Source organism: Thamnophis sirtalis, unplaced genomic scaffold, assembly GCF_051295495.1.
Source record: "Thamnophis sirtalis isolate CommonGarterSnake01/CBP01778 unplaced genomic scaffold, rThaSir2_p1.2 scaffold_14, whole genome shotgun sequence".
In the NCBI taxonomy this organism is placed as follows: domain Eukaryota; kingdom Metazoa; phylum Chordata; class Lepidosauria; order Squamata; family Natricidae; genus Thamnophis; species Thamnophis sirtalis.
In genome coordinates this window covers 26,686,924-26,703,545 of record NW_028261394.1, presented here as the reverse complement: position 1 = coordinate 26,703,545, position 16,622 = coordinate 26,686,924, and the positions used below count along the sequence as shown (strand labels likewise).

At 47.5% G+C, this 16,622-nt stretch overlaps 1 protein-coding gene across 1 annotated transcript in view; it reads left to right on the top strand.

Moving 5' to 3' along the window:
- Nucleotides 1–2,440: 2,440 nt before the first annotated feature.
- The window catches only part of CCDC102A (coiled-coil domain containing 102A), a 40,597-nt gene continuing 26,415 nt past the window's right edge, over nucleotides 2,441–16,622 (top strand). The window contains exons 1-3 of the mRNA XM_087728500.1: nucleotides 2,441–3,350; nucleotides 11,833–12,059; nucleotides 15,644–15,752. Coding sequence (XP_087584626.1) covers nucleotides 2,748–3,350; nucleotides 11,833–12,059; nucleotides 15,644–15,752 — 939 coding nt within the window. The 5' untranslated portion in view covers nucleotides 2,441–2,747. The remainder of the gene's footprint in view (nucleotides 3,351–11,832; nucleotides 12,060–15,643; nucleotides 15,753–16,622) is intronic.

Below are 16,622 nucleotides of genomic sequence, written 5' to 3'. Positions count from 1 at the left end.
CCATCCATTGTTTCTTCTTTTGCCTTCTGGTACTTGACCCCCTCTTCTGTGTGGCAGCCCCTCAAATACTGGAACCCTGCTATCATGCCCCACCCCACCCCCTTGTCCTTCTTTTCTCTAGACAAGCCATACTCCATTCCTGCAACTGTTCTTCATATGTTTTAGTCTCCAGGCATTGAATAATCATAATTGCTCTTCTCTGCACTTTTTCTAAACTCGGCTGGATACCTCTGCTCTTGAGTGTAGTGGGAAGAGGCTCCTCTTGTCCTCTTCCACCATTGCTTTTCTCATTTTTTTCTTTGGGGTGTGTATGCCCACCTTCATCCTTTGTTCACCCCCCCCTCCCTTTTCCCCACAGTGGTTAAATTCTGTCAATGAGACCATCATGCTGGGCATCATCTACACTTCGCATTGCCTTGACTCAAAAATCTCAGGCCTAGAGATGGGTTGCCCATTTTTTTTAGTACCAGTTTGGGTGCGCTCCCACGAGTGCGCAAGCACAGAAGCATCCAGGCAGGTGGGCAGAGCCTCCTGCCACCACTACTACTGGTCCGACCGATCCGGGCTGAACCCACCTCTGCTCAGGCCCCGTTCCTCTCTTGGGTTCTTTATCAATTGTATCGGCCTGGCTGGGGATGATGGGGCTTGAAGTCTTGGCCCTCTGGAGGGTGTCAACTCAAAGAGCTCAGGGGGCGGGGATGCTTTTCTCTCTGTTTTGTCCAATTCTTGTGTTTCCCCCATGCTTTGTAGGAGCTTTGTAGTTCATTGAGACCTCTCCCCTTGGTGGTCTTCTCTTACATCCTTTTTGGGCTCACAGCTCTTGCTTGAAAAGTAGCTGTGACTGAGAACACTTTAGCAAAGGACCATCTCCTGCCCCTATTATGACCATTCTTGCATCAGGAGGACCTTCCGTCTTGCCATCTTTGTTTGGGATGCCCGCGACCCATTGATTTCTAGTTGGTAGGCAGTCGAATGGTGTCATTTCTGATGTGGTCAAGAAGGGAGATGCCATGGCGACATGGAGCCTTCACATTTCCATGGCATGGAGAGAGCTTTCAGTCCACGCTGTTGCTGCCCAGCATTCAGTGCCATACAGTGCAACAGGATGGACGGTTGTCTTGTAAATCTTAGTTTTAAGACGGGTTGGCATTCATCTAACACATAACACACTGGTGAGTTGTTGCCAATGTATCCAGGCTGCATTCACCCTTGCCCACACCTCGCCATTCATGTCGCCATTGCCTTGGAGGTGGGATCCCAGATACCAAAAATAATGTCCACCTTCTTTAGGTTTTCTCCATTGGTTTGAAGCTTTCATCAAAGATCCATCCTGGGAATAAGGAGGAATTTCCTGATTGTGAGAACAATTAATCAATGGAACAGAAGTTGCCTCTCAGAGTTGTGGGTTCTTTACCACTCGAGGTTTTCAAAAATAGACTGGGCCACAATTTGACTGGGCTGGTGTAAGATCCCCTGCCTTGGGCACAGGGGTGGACTAGAAGACCTCCACAGTCCTTTCCAGCCTTCTATGTTGTATGAAGAGTGTAGGCTTGCTCTCCCTAGATGGAATAGGCTCCAATGTCTGAGGGTGAAGGAAGCTTCCAAACAATTGAAAAACATCTATTTGGGGGGCATATACCAGGAGCGGGGGATGTCTGCCTTCTGCAGGTGTGGATAGGTGTAGAAAATTGTGTCACCTCCCCCCCTCAAACATTAACCTTTGGGTGGACTCTCTGCTCTGCTCCATGGTTTACAATCCATTTCCCCTTTGCATTTTTCTCTGTTTATATGAAGCTGGATGCAATTATTGTCTCTCTTGTTTTGTTCTTTTCTTAGATTTTCTTTTTTTTAAAAAACTCTCCACTTTTGAGAATCTTCTTCCTACAGTTTCTGGGCATAAGTCCAAGTCGAATGGAAAAATGGCACGAGGTCACTGCATATTCGGCGGCTGCTGTTGCCTCCGCTACCAGCTTGTTCGCCAGGGTGCATTGCCAAAACAGACAGAATGCTGCTCGCCTTCATTTAAGGAGGAGGAAGAATTGACTAGCTTTCAATTTTGGGGGGAGTCTTTCTCCAGTTAGGAGTTCTGGGAAGCTGAGTGAATACGAGACAGACCACTAGATAGCGGGTCTTAATCAGGGTTGAGGAACCAGTAGCCATCTTGGCATTCCTGAACCACAAGTCCCAGCAGGCTCAGCTGGCTGGGCTGCGGGGAGGGATGCCGAGAGTTGAGGTTGAGCAACATCTGTGGGCCCTCACATTCCTTATCCCCAGTTTCCATTAACTTCCAGATGTTGGATTCTCAATGCAATTCTCAAACAATACTCTCTAAAAGTCTCCAAAACTTTCCCATCCAGGAAAGTCCAAATGAAAACTCCCAATGTTGTGCCTTGCGGAATAATTCACGTTGTCTTCCTCTCTTATTTTCAGGTAGGCTTCTCCATTCTCCGGTTGCCATGATAACTGGGAACTGTTAAGGCAGACCACTGGAAGGAAGTCTGTAGCCATCCTGAGACATCCAGAAAGCATCTCCTGCTGTTGAAGTTGCAACATCTCCTGTTTTCTAACTTCTGCTTGGGTCTCCTGCTCCCATTCAAGGGAATTCTGGACAGAACGCTAGGAGACCTGTGACATCTGAGGAGTTCCCTGAGGGATTCCTTGGGACAAACCACTGGGGATCTCATGGCAGTGTGGACACTTTCATCCCCCACCTGTTGACAGGAGATGTTTCCACCACCTGGAGCAAAATGAGCCACAGCACCAATTCTCACCTGGCTGATTCTCCTCGGCTCTCCAAGAGGAGCTTACTCAGCATCCTTGGGAGCCCACAGCCTGAAAGGATGAGCTTGTCGGACTCCATGTCTCCTACCCCAAAGAGTGGCACTCCTTCCCCTGGCCCATCGCAGCTGCCCCTGTTGAATTCCACCTGCCACGACAGCGACTGGGAGAGCCGGGAAGAGTTGCGCCTGCGAGAGCTTGAAGAAGCCCGGGCTCGAGCTGCCCAGATGGAGAAGACCATGCGCTGGTGGTCCGACTGCACCGCCAACTGGCGGGAGAAGTGGAGCAAGGTCCGCGCGGAGCGTAACAAGGCCCGGGAGGAGGTGCGCCAGCTGCGCCAGAAGCTGGAGACCTTGAGCAAGGAACTGACCAGCCTGAAGCGGGAGAAACAAGAGGCCCTCAATGAGAACCAGCAGCTGGGCAAGGAGGTCGCCCGCCTGAAAGGAGAAGAGAAGGAAGAAGAGAAGGAGAAAGAGATGGACAACCGCATTGTCTCCGAGAAGGAGAGCGAGGCGTCTCCGGAACAGGAACCAGTGCGGGATGTGGGCTCTGAGAAGGAGGTGAAAAATAAGGTGAACAGCGTAGCCACGATTTTATTTTATGTTTTGCAACATGGACTCTGTTAACACATGGCCTCACCTCTGCCACACTGGCCTCACCTCCCAAAGGTGCTTTTTTTTCCAGAGGCAACTGGACTTTCTTGTTTTTAATTTTGAAGACGTTTCACTTCTCATCCAAGAAGCTTCTTTGGCTTTGACTTATGAGCCAAGGTGGCGCAGTGGTTAAATGCAGCACTGCAGGCTACTGCTAGATCAGCAGTTCAGCGGTTCAAATCTCACTGGCTCAGGGTTGACTCAGCCTTCCATCCTTCCGAGGTGGGTAAAATGAGGACCCAGATTGTTGGGGGCAATATGCTGACTCTCTGTAAACCGCTTAGAGAGGCCTGAAAGGCCTATGAAGCGGTATATAAGTCTACTGCTATTGCTATTGCTGCTATTGACTGGATGGTGCGGAATGGAAGGATTTATCCTCCTTGCAGACAGCTGGTCATTTGCATCTTTTTAGAGGGTCATTAAGGCCACTTGGAGATGTATCAGTGTCCTCAGGGTCACCTGAATGGTACAAATGGTTCCTGTTGTCTGCAATTTTTTCCCTCTGGAAATCCATTCTTATTCCCGCACCATTCCAAGGGTCTTCATCCCAAATTCTACAGCTAAAAGTCTTTAGAGATTCCCAGTCATCTGGGTCATGGTTGTCTCAAAAGGAGCTTTTCCAGGAGGCAACTGAACATTTTTATCTTTTTGCTTTGAAGATGTTTTGCTTCTTATCCAAGAAGCTTCTTCAGACTTTTACCTATACAATTTGGGATGAACACCCTTTGAATGACGTGGGAGTAGGAATGGATTTCCAGAAGAAGAAGAAACTGCAGACCACAGGAACCATTTGCACCACTCAGATGACCCTTTAGGACACAGATAAACCTCCAAGTGGCCTCAAGGACCCTCTAAAAGGATGCAAATGACGAGCTGTTTGCAAGGAATATAAATCCTTCCATTTCCCACCATCCAGTCAGAGCTGAAGAAGCTTCTTGGAGGAGAAGCGAAATGTCTTCCCAAAAAAATAAAATAAGAAAGTCCAGCTGCCTCCTGAAAAAGCACCTTTGGGACAGCCATGATCTGGAGAGCTGAGAATCTCTACAAACTGACCTCATCCAATATCAACCATGAACGACCAGACCCCACACAGGTGAAGTTCAAACTAGCTGCTCTATTGTTCTCTGCCTATAATACAGGTAGTCCTCGACTTATGGCAACAATCCAGCCCAAAATTTAGGTTGCAAAGTGAGAAGTTTGTTAAGTGAGTTTTGCCGCGTTTTACAACTTTTCTTGCCACGTTCGTTAAGCGAATCAGAGCAGTTGTTAAATTAGCAACACGTTTGTTAAGTGAATCTGGCTTCCCCATTGACTTTGCTTGTCAGAAAGTCACAAAAGATGATCAAATCACACCACAACACTGCAACCGTCATAAATGTGAGTCAGTTGTCAAAAGTCATGCAAATATAAATCACAGGACCATGGGGATGCTTTAGTAGTCATGTGTGAAAAACGGCCATAAGTCACTTTTTTCAGTGCCGTTCTAACTTCAAATGGTCGCTAAATGAACTGTCGTAAGTGGAGTACTACCTATATAGGAATATTCCCAGACTGTCAGCTTTCATCTGGGAATCACCAGGTAAGGCTCTGAGGCATTCAGGTGAGTTCAGACCTTGCCCTCTTGTGTTTAGGTAGCCAATCAGGGCTAATTTCTTGCTTGAGCCCTCCTCCCAATTGCGGGGGGGGGCATGGAGGCTCTCCAAAATCAGATCAGTGACTGTCTGGAGAACCGGTAGTGGAAATTTTGAGTAGTTTGGAGAACCGGTAGCAGAAATTTTGAGTAGTTTGGAGAACCGGTAGCAGAAATTTTGAGTACTTTGAGGAACCAGTAGTGGAAATTTTGAGTAGTTTGGAGAACCGGTAGTGGAAATTTTGAGTAGTTTGGAGAACCGGTAGTGGAAATTTTGAGTTGTTTGGGGAACCGGTAGCGGAAATTTTGAGTACTTCAGAGAATCGGCAAATGCCATCTCTGGCTGGCCCCAGAGTCGGGAGGGAATGGGGATTTTGCAGTATCCTTTCCCTGCCATGCCCACCAAGCCACGCCCACAGAACTGGTACTAATAATATTTGAATTTCACCACTGGTCAGAGGGATGGGAAGCCCTGGGCTGTGAGCTGCTTTCCCTTCACCCCCACCCCAACCCAAAATATCATTCCATTGGTTTGTTTGTAGTTTATTTATAGGCCGCCCTTTTCCCTGAGGGGACTCAGGGCGGCTTATCATAATAAATTGGGGGTGGGGGGACAATGTCAAGTTTCCCATAGCTCAACTAATTATTTATTTAACAGGTTTCCTGGGATATTCCCCTCACCTTTTACAAAGTTGTAAGTTGTGGGTTCAACAACACTGGAGGTTTTTAAAGAAGAGAGTGGACAGCCCTTTTTCCAGAGGCGTATTGATCCTCCTTCTTGGTCAGGGGGTTGGACTAGAAGACCTCCAAGGTCCCTCCCAAGCCTGTTATTCTGTTCTGTCAATTTTTCAAGGCCATATTTCCTACCATCTTTGACAAATTTTGAATTCTCAGGAAAGAGGCGTTCCTCCCCTTAAAAACATTCACTTAGGGATCATTCGAAGTTACACTGGAAAGAACCACTTGTGGCCATTTTTCACATTTACGACCATTGCCACACCCCATGGGTCATGTGATCAAAATTCAGATGCTTGGCAACTGGCTCCTATTCATGACGGTCACAGTGGGATCGTCTTTTGCGACTTTCTGACAAGCCTTTTCAAGGTGGAAAACCAGAGTCACTTAACAACCGTGTGACCAACTTAACAGCTGCGGTGATTCCCCTCACAACTGCGGCGAGAAAGATCATCAGAATGGAGCAAAACTTCTTCAACTACGCTGTCGCTTAGCAGCAGAAAAGGTGTGCTCAGTTGTGGTCACAAGTCGAGGACTTCTTATAGATCGGAAGCACCTAAAACTGTGATTGTGAACCTATGGCGCACATGCCAGAGGTGCCCACGCAGCTACCCCTCTCTGATGGCATGCGAGCCGTCACCCCAGTTCAGCTCCTCTGCGCATGAGGGCATGCCTCCTGCCAGCCAGCTGGCCTTCGGGCTTCTGCCACGTGGGGGTGGCATGCGAAGAAGGGGCACATTGCATTTTGGGGGTTTGGGCGCACTCCAGGGGTGGGTTCCTGCCAGTTCCAACCTCTTCTATAGAAGAGGTTCCACAAATCTACCGTGCCGTTTAGAACTGGTTCCAGCTCCCTCCCCCCGCCCGCCTGTCCGCACATCATCAAGATGAAGAGCGAGAGGAGGAATTCTGGGAGTTGACGTCCACAAGTCTTAAAGCTGTCAAGTTTGAACACCCCTGGGTTTTTTTTTCTAAAGTGTTAGGGGGTGCAAGGGACTTGTAACTTGACAGCTTTAAGGTTTGCACACTTCAGTGCCAGAGTTCCTGAGCCAGCATGACTGAAGGAGGAATTCTGGGAGTTGAAGTCCACAAGTCTTAAAGCTGTCAAGTTTGTACACCCCTGGGGTTTTGTTTCTAAAGGGTTAGGGGTGAAAGGGTCTTGTAACTTGACAACTTTAAGGCTTACACACTTCAATGCCAGAGTTCCTGAGCCAACATGACTGGAGGAGGAATCCTGGGAGTTGAAGTCCACAAGTCTTAAAGCTGTCAAGTTTGAACACCCCTGGGGGGGGTGTTCCTAAAGGGTTAGGGGTGCAAGGGTCTTATAACTTGACAGCTTTAAGACTTGCACACTTCAATGCCAGAGTTTCTGAGCTAACATTTTGGTTGCTAAGCAAGAGCGTTGTTAAGTGAGTTTCACCACATTTTATAAGTTGGCCACGCCTACCCAGTCACATAGCCGGCAAGCCACTCCCACAAAGTAGGCCACACCTACAGAAGAGGTTCTAAAAGAATTTGAAACACAGTCCCTGAGCAAGGCAACTCATGGTTTTCCCAGGGCTCAGAATCCAACATGTGAATCGCACAGTGTTCGCTCTAAACTGAGATAGTGCCAAATCTTGGGCATGGTGGATGCATATGCCAGAGTTTATGCTTGCTTTCCAGTGCTTCCAAGCGCCCTTTCATCCCAAACCACTGGAATCGGTGCTGTTCACCTCTCACGTTGTGCCAGAATGTGGCTGGTTTGGTTTTGACTGGGTGCCCTGCCTCAATTCGGCAATTATGGTTTGTGTGGTTTATCGTGCAATGTTCTACCCAAATCCAGCCAAGCGTGGTTTATTCAGCAGAACAGGGCTAAAATGCAATGGTTTAGAGTACTATAGCATAGGATATGAATGAAGCCATTAATTCTGTAGGATGCATTAGATTCCTTTTTTATTTCAGTATGGAGCCACCCCAGAAAAACATTTCAAACCCACCCACCACAAATTTAGAGGAGGGGGGCATTCAACCTTGGCAACTTTAAGAGTTGTGGACTTTAACTCTCCGAATTCCCCAGCCAGTCAGTGCTCAAGCATTGCCTGAAGACTGACCATTAGTAAAATCAGATGGATTCCTACCCTTCAAAGAAAATAAAAACAATGTCAAGCTTTTCTGTTGTGTGAATGCCGCCTCTAGTTTTCACTGCCCTGGTCAATTAAGCCTTTTGTGCAAACCCACCTTGGGGTTTTGCTGCTGATTTGTAAAGGCAGAATTCTCTCACCTTCTGCGGTTCAGCTACTATTCCTCTTTGATTTGATTTCCTGGGATAACAGCAGCCGAAGAGAAAATTCTTTTGATTGTGCAAACGTCTTAGGGAGCTCTGAAAACTTTGCATTTTCACAACATTGAAATGGTCTCTCTCTCTCTCTCTCTCTCTCTCTCTCTCTCTCTCTCTCTCTCTCTCCCTCTCTTCCTCTCTCTCTCTGTCTCTCTCTCTTCCTCTCCCTCCTCTTCACTCACTCGCTCTTTCCATTTCTTTCTCTCTCCCTCCCTCTCCTTCTTTCCATCCTCCCTCCATCTCTCCCTCTCTCTTCTTCTCTCTCTGTCTTCTTCACTCTCTCTCTTCCTCTCTCTCTCTTCTCTCCATTTCTTCCTCTCTCTCCCCCTCCCTCTACCTCTTTCTCCCCCTCCTCCCTCTTTTTCTCTCTCTTCTCTCTCCTCTCTCTCTTCCTCTCTCTGTCTTCCTCCCTCATTCTCTCACTCCTCCCTTCCTCTCTCACTCCATCTCTCTTTCTCTTTTCTTCTTCTCTCTCTGTCTTACTCTCTGTCTTCCTCTCTCTCTCTCTTTCTTCCTCTCTCTCTCCCTCTCCCTCTCTCCCTCTGTCTCCCCCCTCTCCCTCCTCCCTTCCTCTCTCTCCCTCTCTCTTTTTCTATCTCTTCTTCTCACTCTCTCTGTCTTCCTCTCCCTCTTTCTTCCTCTCTCTCCCTCTCTCTCTCTCTCTCTCTCGCTCTCTCTCTCTCTCGCTCGCTCTCTCTCTGTCTCCCCCCCACCTCCAGAATGAAGGACATATAAATACTTGAAAGAACAACAAGGCTTATTACAATGCAACAGAGATGTTCGGCTGGGATGGGCAGGGTGCCAGCAATGAAACATTTTTCTGCGTGAAAGAGAATTGTTGGCTCTCATAAAAGCAGCTGGTGTACATCAAAAGAAAACTGCTGGCCTCAAAGACAGAGGCTGATGTGAACGGATTGCTAAGACAAGCGTGTTTACATTTGCAGAATATAGATAATGAAGAATTAATTGTTCCCCAAAGTAGTTACAGTTTGAACAATTCCTCCCGGTTCCCATGCTGAGGAATGATGCAATGGTTGTGCAGGGATTTGGCTCACTGGGTTCCAGTTAAGTGGGCAGACAGATGCCATTGAAGGGCTGGCTCATTCATCTTCACTCACGGTTAGATTTACACAACAGATCACCCAAAGGTGATCTGGCAGATTATTCTGGATACCTGAATAATACCTATCAGATACCTGATCCTGGTGATCCTCCATACCAGTGGTTCCCAAACTTGGCAACTTTAAGACTTGTGGACTTCAACTCCCAGAATTCTCCAGCCAGCAGAAGTCCACAAGTCTTAAAGTTGCCAAGTTTGGGAACCACTGCTCCATACAATAAGATGGAACACTGGCAATGAACTTGCCATCTCCTGAACAATTCTGCCCGCACCTCTCATATGAGTTCCCCTCTAGTTTGCTCTGCTACGAATATCATCATCTGCCATGATATGTGGACAGCAAGCCATCTGCTCTATCAACCCAAAGATGGAGTTTGGAGATTTAATCCAGGCTGAACTGGCATTTCAGGTTATAAAGCAAGCTGCGTTGGCTGCCCCTTTGCTTCCAGGTCCAATTCAAACTGTTGGTCATCATCTTTAAAGCTCTTACGGCAGGAGTCTGAATCAATTTATGAGCCAGCAGGAGACAAAAAAGCCAGCGCAATCCTAAATTGCATTAGCGGAGGGATACGATCAAGATCAAGGGACGTACTAATGCCATTCTATAAAGCCTTAGTAAGACCACACCTAGAATCCTGCATCCAGTTTTGGTCACCACACTATAAAAAAGATGTTGAGACTCTAGAAAAAGTGCAGAGAAGAGCAACCAGGATGATGAGGGGACTGGAGGCTAAAACATACAATGAATGGTTGCAGGAACTGGGCATGGCTAGTCTAGTGAAGAGAAGGACCAAGGGAGACAGGATAGCAGCCTTCCAAAAAAGCCAATGCAATCCCACGTTGCATTAACAGAATGATATAATCAAGATCAAGGGAGGTACTAATACCACTCTATAAAGCCTTAGTAAGGCCACACCTGGAATACTGCATCCAGTTTTGGTCACCACACTATAAAAAAGATGTTGAGACTCTAGAAAAAGTGCAGAGAAGAGCAACAAGGATGATGAAGGGACTGGAGGCTAAAACATACAATGAACAGTTGCAGGAACTGGGCATGGCTAGTGTAGTGAAGAGAAGGACCAGGGGAGACAGGATAGCAGTCTTCCAAAACAGCCAATGAAATCCCAAGTGGCATTAACAGAATGATATAATCAAGATCAAGGGAAGTACTAATACCATTCTATAAAGCCTTAGTAAGACCACACCTAGAATCCTGCATCCAGTTTTGGTCACCACACTATAAAAAAGATGTTGAGACTCTAGAAAAAGTGCAGAGAAGAGCAACCAGGATGATGAAGGGACTGGAAGCTAAAACGTAGGATGAACGGTTGCAGGAATTGGGTATGGCTAGTCTAGTGAAGAGAAGGACCAGGGGAGACAGGATAGCAGTCTTTCGAGAATTAAGGGGCAGCCACAGAGAGGAGGAGGTCAGGCTATCTTCCAAAGCACCAGAAGGCAGGACAAGAAACAATGGGTGTAAACTAATCAAGGAGAGAAACAACCTAGAACCAAGGAGAAATTTCCTAACAGTGAGACCAATTAACCAATGGAACAGAAGTTGCCTCCAGAAGTTGTGAGAGCTTCACCACTGGAGGCTTTCAAGAAGAGACTGGGCTGCCATCTGTCCGAAATGGTGTAGGGTCTGCTTGTGTGGCAGATTGAACTAGATGATTTACAAGGTCTCTTCCAAGTCTGTTAATCTGTTAAGCATCAGTAAAATTCAGCAGCATGGCAACAGTTCTGAGTTTGTGAGAATAAAATATAACTGAGTCTCCAAACTGGGCAACTAAAAGTTGTGGACTTCAACTCCCAGAATTCCCCAGTCAAATGAGGAATTCTGGGAATTGGAGTCCACAAGTCTTGATGGCTGGGGAATTCCGAGAGTTGAAATTCACACATCTTAATGTTACCCAGGTTGAGAAACAATGGCTTAGGGTCTTTTGAATATCCAAGAGGTTTGATGTGTGATGCTTAAGCTTTATGCTTAAATTTTTTAAAAGTTTTAAAGCCACCCATCTAAAATTTGCCATTTTGCCGCAAAAATTGTTTTCAGCGTGATCTTGTAGCGCTTTTAGTATAAGTGTCAGGTTGAATTTCCCAATTGTACCTTAATGCACTCAAAGGATGACGGCTTGTAGAACATTCCTATTCAGTTGAAGAATTAATGTAGGGTTGATTCCAGGGATGAAATCCAACAGGTTCTGACAGGTTCTGGAGAACCAGTAGTGGAAATTTTGAGTAGTTCAGAGAACTAGCAAATACCACCTCTGGGTGGCCCCAGAATGGGGAGGGAAGGGAGATTTTGTAGTATCCTTCCCTTGCCACACTCACCAAGCCATGCCCACAGAGTCAGCATGTTGCCCCCCCCCAAACAATCTGGGTTCTCATTTTACCCACCTCGGAAGGACGGAAGGCCACCTTCCAATGGAGGGCCATTTTACCCACCTTGCACCTGGTGAGATTCGAACTGCCAAATTGCAGGCAGCTAGCAGTCAGCAGGATTAGCTGCAGTACTGCACTCTAACCACTGTGCCATTGTGGCTCTTATGCCTTAAGGGCTTTTTTTTCTTCCCTGACTTTGGCCATTTGTGATTCTCAGTCCCTGCAGGAGTTTGAACTGATGGAGAACCTCCTGAAGAACAAGCAGGAAGAAGGTGAATGCTGGGACCAACGAAGCTCAGTTAGCGTCCGTTCGTCCTTCACTCGTCAGGAGAGGAACCGGCTGCTTTGGGAAGACGTTTCCGTTATTGAGGAGGATGCCACCAAGATTACCGCCCTGAAGCTACGGCTGGACGAGTCTCAGAAAGTGCTCCTCAAAGAAAGGGAGTGAGTGCCACTATTTCACAGCTCCTCTTCCTCCACCAGAGGGTTCCTTCGGGAGTTGTGGTGGAAAGTGCTCTGGATTCCCAGAAGGGAGGGGCTCTTTCCCAGAGGGCAAAGACATTGCAGAACTTGGAATGTCTGGCAGGCAGGCAGACGAAAAAGGAGGCCCCTTCTTAAGAGTTCACAGAACATACCTAAGGTAGTTGTTTGTCTGGAATAATTAATGTCAGGCCCAAGAACCAAGAATGACACGTGGAGTTACTTCTGAGTACTTTCCTTTATTGTTGTTTGCCTACAGACATAATATTGCCAGACTAAAAAGCTATTTGAATAACTTTAAATATATCATATTTTTGGAGTATAAGTCACATTTCCCCCCCACTAAAAGAGGGTGAAAATTTGTGTGTGTCTTATACACCGAATGTAGCCAAAAACACTAGGCACCAAGGAGACGAAGGTCGGTGGCAATCCCTGCAGCCTGGAACAGCTGATTGGGGGTATTCGGAGAGGCCAGTCCACCCGCCAATCAGCTGCTCATGCTGAATCAGGCTGCAATAATGTGCTGAATATGCTCACCTGGCTGTTTGCCATTTGCTGCAAGGACGTGTCAGAGTTTGCAGCAGCAATCGCATCCAGAAAGCACACACAAGTAACTGATTCAACAACATTTAATAACTTTTTCTGTGCACCGCTGGGAGAGTCCAAGAGACGGGTTAAATCAGTCTGGTTGCCCTGGGACTGAGGAATCTTTTTCCTTGGCCACACCTCCTGGTGTTACTTGGCGCCAGAATTTTTCTTCAGTCTGCCCGTTCAGGACTTGGATTTGTGAGCTCCGGCGTAATTTAACTAGGCTTGGACTCTCCTTCTAGCTTTTCCCCTTTCGTTTTCCTTTATTTTTTTTCCCCATCACTAGCACAGTTTAAATTGTTTTTTTGCTTCATGTCGTTTGACTTCTCCTACAGCAGTGTTTCTCAACCTTGTCAACTTAAAGATGTCTGGACTTCAACTCCCAGAATTCCCCAGCCAGCATTCGGCTAGCTGATTCCATCCTTGCCTGGCAAGTTCCTCCTCCTTCCAGGGACCCCATTGGGTCGGACAGTGCTTTAGCTCAGGAACGTGAGTTATCCACCCACATGCAGGCAGTGGTCGCCCATGCCATCTCTCAGGTCATAGCCCAGGGGATGCAGAGGCGTGACCAAGTACCCATCACTCCCAGCTCTTCCCAGCCCAGGCAGGAGGCTCCCTCCACCACCAGGCGGGTCTGTCACCCATCTCTGGAATCCTCAGCGCTCAGCGAGGCTTCCATTTTGGAGGACCCAGATCAGGAAGAGCAGGAGATCTCGGAGGATGAGGACCTTCCTTCGGATGCTCCTGCCTTCTCGGGGCTCTTCAAGCCTAGCCTATTTAAGTCCATCTTGCACAAGGCTAAGAACACCACGCAAGTGGGTACTAAACTTAAGACTGTGCAGGGATCTTCGGATTCCGCCCCGGTTAACCCCAATGCTAGCATGTTTAATGTTCAGGCACCTCAACAAGAGCTGGTGCCGGTCCCCGATTTCTTTATGGATGTCATTCAATGGCAATGGGTCCAGCCTGGCTCCCTGGCCACGCCCAGTGGTGGGGACAAGAAGCTGTACTCAGTTGACCCTGCACTGGAAGTCATCCTGATCCTGCCATCAGTAGACACCCTCCCCCTATAGCGGCCCTCACTTCTAATTCAGTCCTCCCGGCTGACCTGTTGGAAGGCCTCAAGGCGGAGGACAAAAAAGCGAAGAAGGCCTGCCACAAGACTCATCAGGCAGCGGCTTGGGCCATTAAGGTGTCTTCATCTGCGTCCTTCTTTAACAGAGCCTCTGTCATTTGGCTGCGTGAGCTTCAGGCTAAGCTGCCAGCAGGAGACACTCATCTTCGCCAGGAAATAACCAAAAGTATTGCAGCATCCCAGTATTCGGCTGATGCCACCCTTAATGTGGTCAAATTTGCCTCTAGGGCATTAGCTTCCAACGTGACCTCCCTCCGCCTTGTCTGGCTCCATCACTGGCAGGCGGACCAAAAGAACAAGTGGAAATTGGCTTCTGCTCCATTTAAGGGGTCCAAATTATTTGGGGAAGTCTTAGACCCTTTCTTGATTGAATCTAAGGATAAACAGAAAGTTCTGCCCATCTTGAACAAGAAACAGGATCGTAAATCCGCTCCCTATTTCAAGAGGCAGTCCTTTCGTTCCAGTGAGTCTGCAGGATCCTCTTCCGCTCCCTCGAACAGACCAACTGGTCAGTCGGGAGATAGGTCCCAGGACAGGCAGTCCTTTCGGGCAGGGGTAGGCAGCAGTTCAACTATCGCAGGTCCAACCGTGGCAGGGCTTCCAACAGGCCCTTCCGTAAGTCCAAGTGACCCTCAACCCTCCCCTCCCATTGGGGGCTGGCTCCAGCTGTTCACCCCCCCAATGGGTGCTGACTACTGAGGACGCCTGGGTCCTCCAGACAGTCAGGGAGGGACTCTCCTTGGAGTTTCTCTCTCAACCGCCTCAGAATTTCATCCGCTGTCCAACCCACTCTTGCCCTCTCAAGAGGGAACTCATGGCCCAGGAAATTCACCATCCCCTGGAGATCAATGCTGTGGAACAAGTTCCACCTGACCAGGAAGGGAGGGGATTTAATTCCATTCTCTTCCTGGTGCCCAAAAACTCAGGGGGGGGTGGAGAGCCATCTTGGACCTCAAGAACCTCAACCATCACATCGCATACTGGAGGTTCAAGCTGCAATCCCTGCAGACTATCCTAGCGGGGATTCGCCAGGGGGACCTCCTCACGTCCATCGACTTGAAGGAGGCTTATCTACACATTCCCATTCCCATGTTACTAATAAATGCAATGATTCACTTAGCAACTGTGGCAAGAAAGGTCATAAAATGGTCACAGCAACTGTCTCCCTTAGCAACAGAAACTTTGGGCTCAATTGTGGTCGTAATTCAAAGATTACCCATATTTGAACAACTACAAATACACTCTGAGAATAGCTTGGGAGGAGCCTTTTAACCCCCTTCCAGAGGTGGGTTCCTACCAGTTCGGACCGGTTCAGCTGAATAGGTAGCAACTTGGCAGCCTGCATTACTGGAACCAATAGCGACCCAGGCCTGCCACACCTCCAAACCGGTTCTCCTACAGCGGCGCCATTTTGTTTTTTCAGTTCTGCGCATGCGCAGAACAACTTTCATTTCAAAAAATTATTTTCCCCCCCCCCCCATTTTTTTAGATTTTGGCCATGCACAGACCTTTTTACTTGCAAATGTGTATACGCGTGGAGCGCACGTCTGGTGTGCACATGAGTGAAGCGAGCGCATGCGCAGAAACTTTTTTCGCACACTGAACTGGCAGTAATGCCGGTAGCAACTCACCCCTGCCCTCTTCCTGCCCACCAGACTTTCTAAGCTCTGCTGCCTCTTTGCCTTCTGGAAAACAGCCCCTCCCTCCTGGGAATCCAGACTGCATTCCACCCCAGGAGCAGCAGATGGGGAGCTTCTGCAGAGAGAGAGAGCTCTGTTGCATTCAGTGCCATTTCTCAGCCTTGCTGTTGTCTTGCTTCCTTCAGGGACAAGCTGTCCCTCAGCAGGAACATTGAGAAGCTGGAAGGTGAGCTGAGCCAGTGGAAGATCAAGTATGAGGAGCTGAACAAGAACAAGCAAGAGGTGTTGAAACAGGTGAGCTTCCCTTCACTTTTTGAACCAAACGCCATCGGACAAAGCCAGGCGTTCTTGCATTGGCCCACGCGGCAACGTTGGGGGTGCCAGAACAGTTTTGATTTGGACCAATTTTGTTTCTCAACCTTGCCCGCTTGACGATGTGTGGACTTCAACTCCCAGAATCCCCCCGTAAGCTTGCTAGCTCGGGAATTTGGGGAGTTGAAGTTCACACATCTTCGAGTGGCCAAGGTTTCTCCAGACTGGAGATGATTGACAAATGATGCCCTTTCTGTGTCTCCAAAGGTTTTACACTTTTTTCAACATTTCCCTATTCTGCTGTCTCGATTTGAATCCAAATACCCAAATTATCCCCTTTGAAACTTTTGGGGATTTGGATTCAAATTTCAACAAATAATTTACAAAAGGAATGTCAAACTCAAAGGGGAAGATCCCCCCCCCCTCAAAAAAAAGAAACCACAAAATAGTAAGGAAAGGAGAAGAACAGGGAAAACCCTGGGGAAAGTTACTAGAATAAAAAAAAAAGGAAATACTCTGAAGAAGAGATACAACAATCACAAAAACAGGGAAAAGAAAAATAAGAAGTTAGGGGAAAGGGGAAGAAAAAGAATTAAAACTGAAACTTTTGAGAGCCCAAGAGAAAAATGGCTAAAAATGGAAGAAAGGGAAAAAGAGAGCTCTGCTGGCTGGAGAATTCTGGGAGTTGAAGTCCACAAGTCTTAAAGTTGCCAAGTTTGGGAACCACTGATTTAATGTATCTTTTGATTGTTTCTCCTCCACTTCACCTCTCCTTTTCCTTCTCTTTCTCCTTCTCCTTCTTTTTCTTTAAGTTTTATTTTTTTCTCTCATATACTTTCACAAATATACATT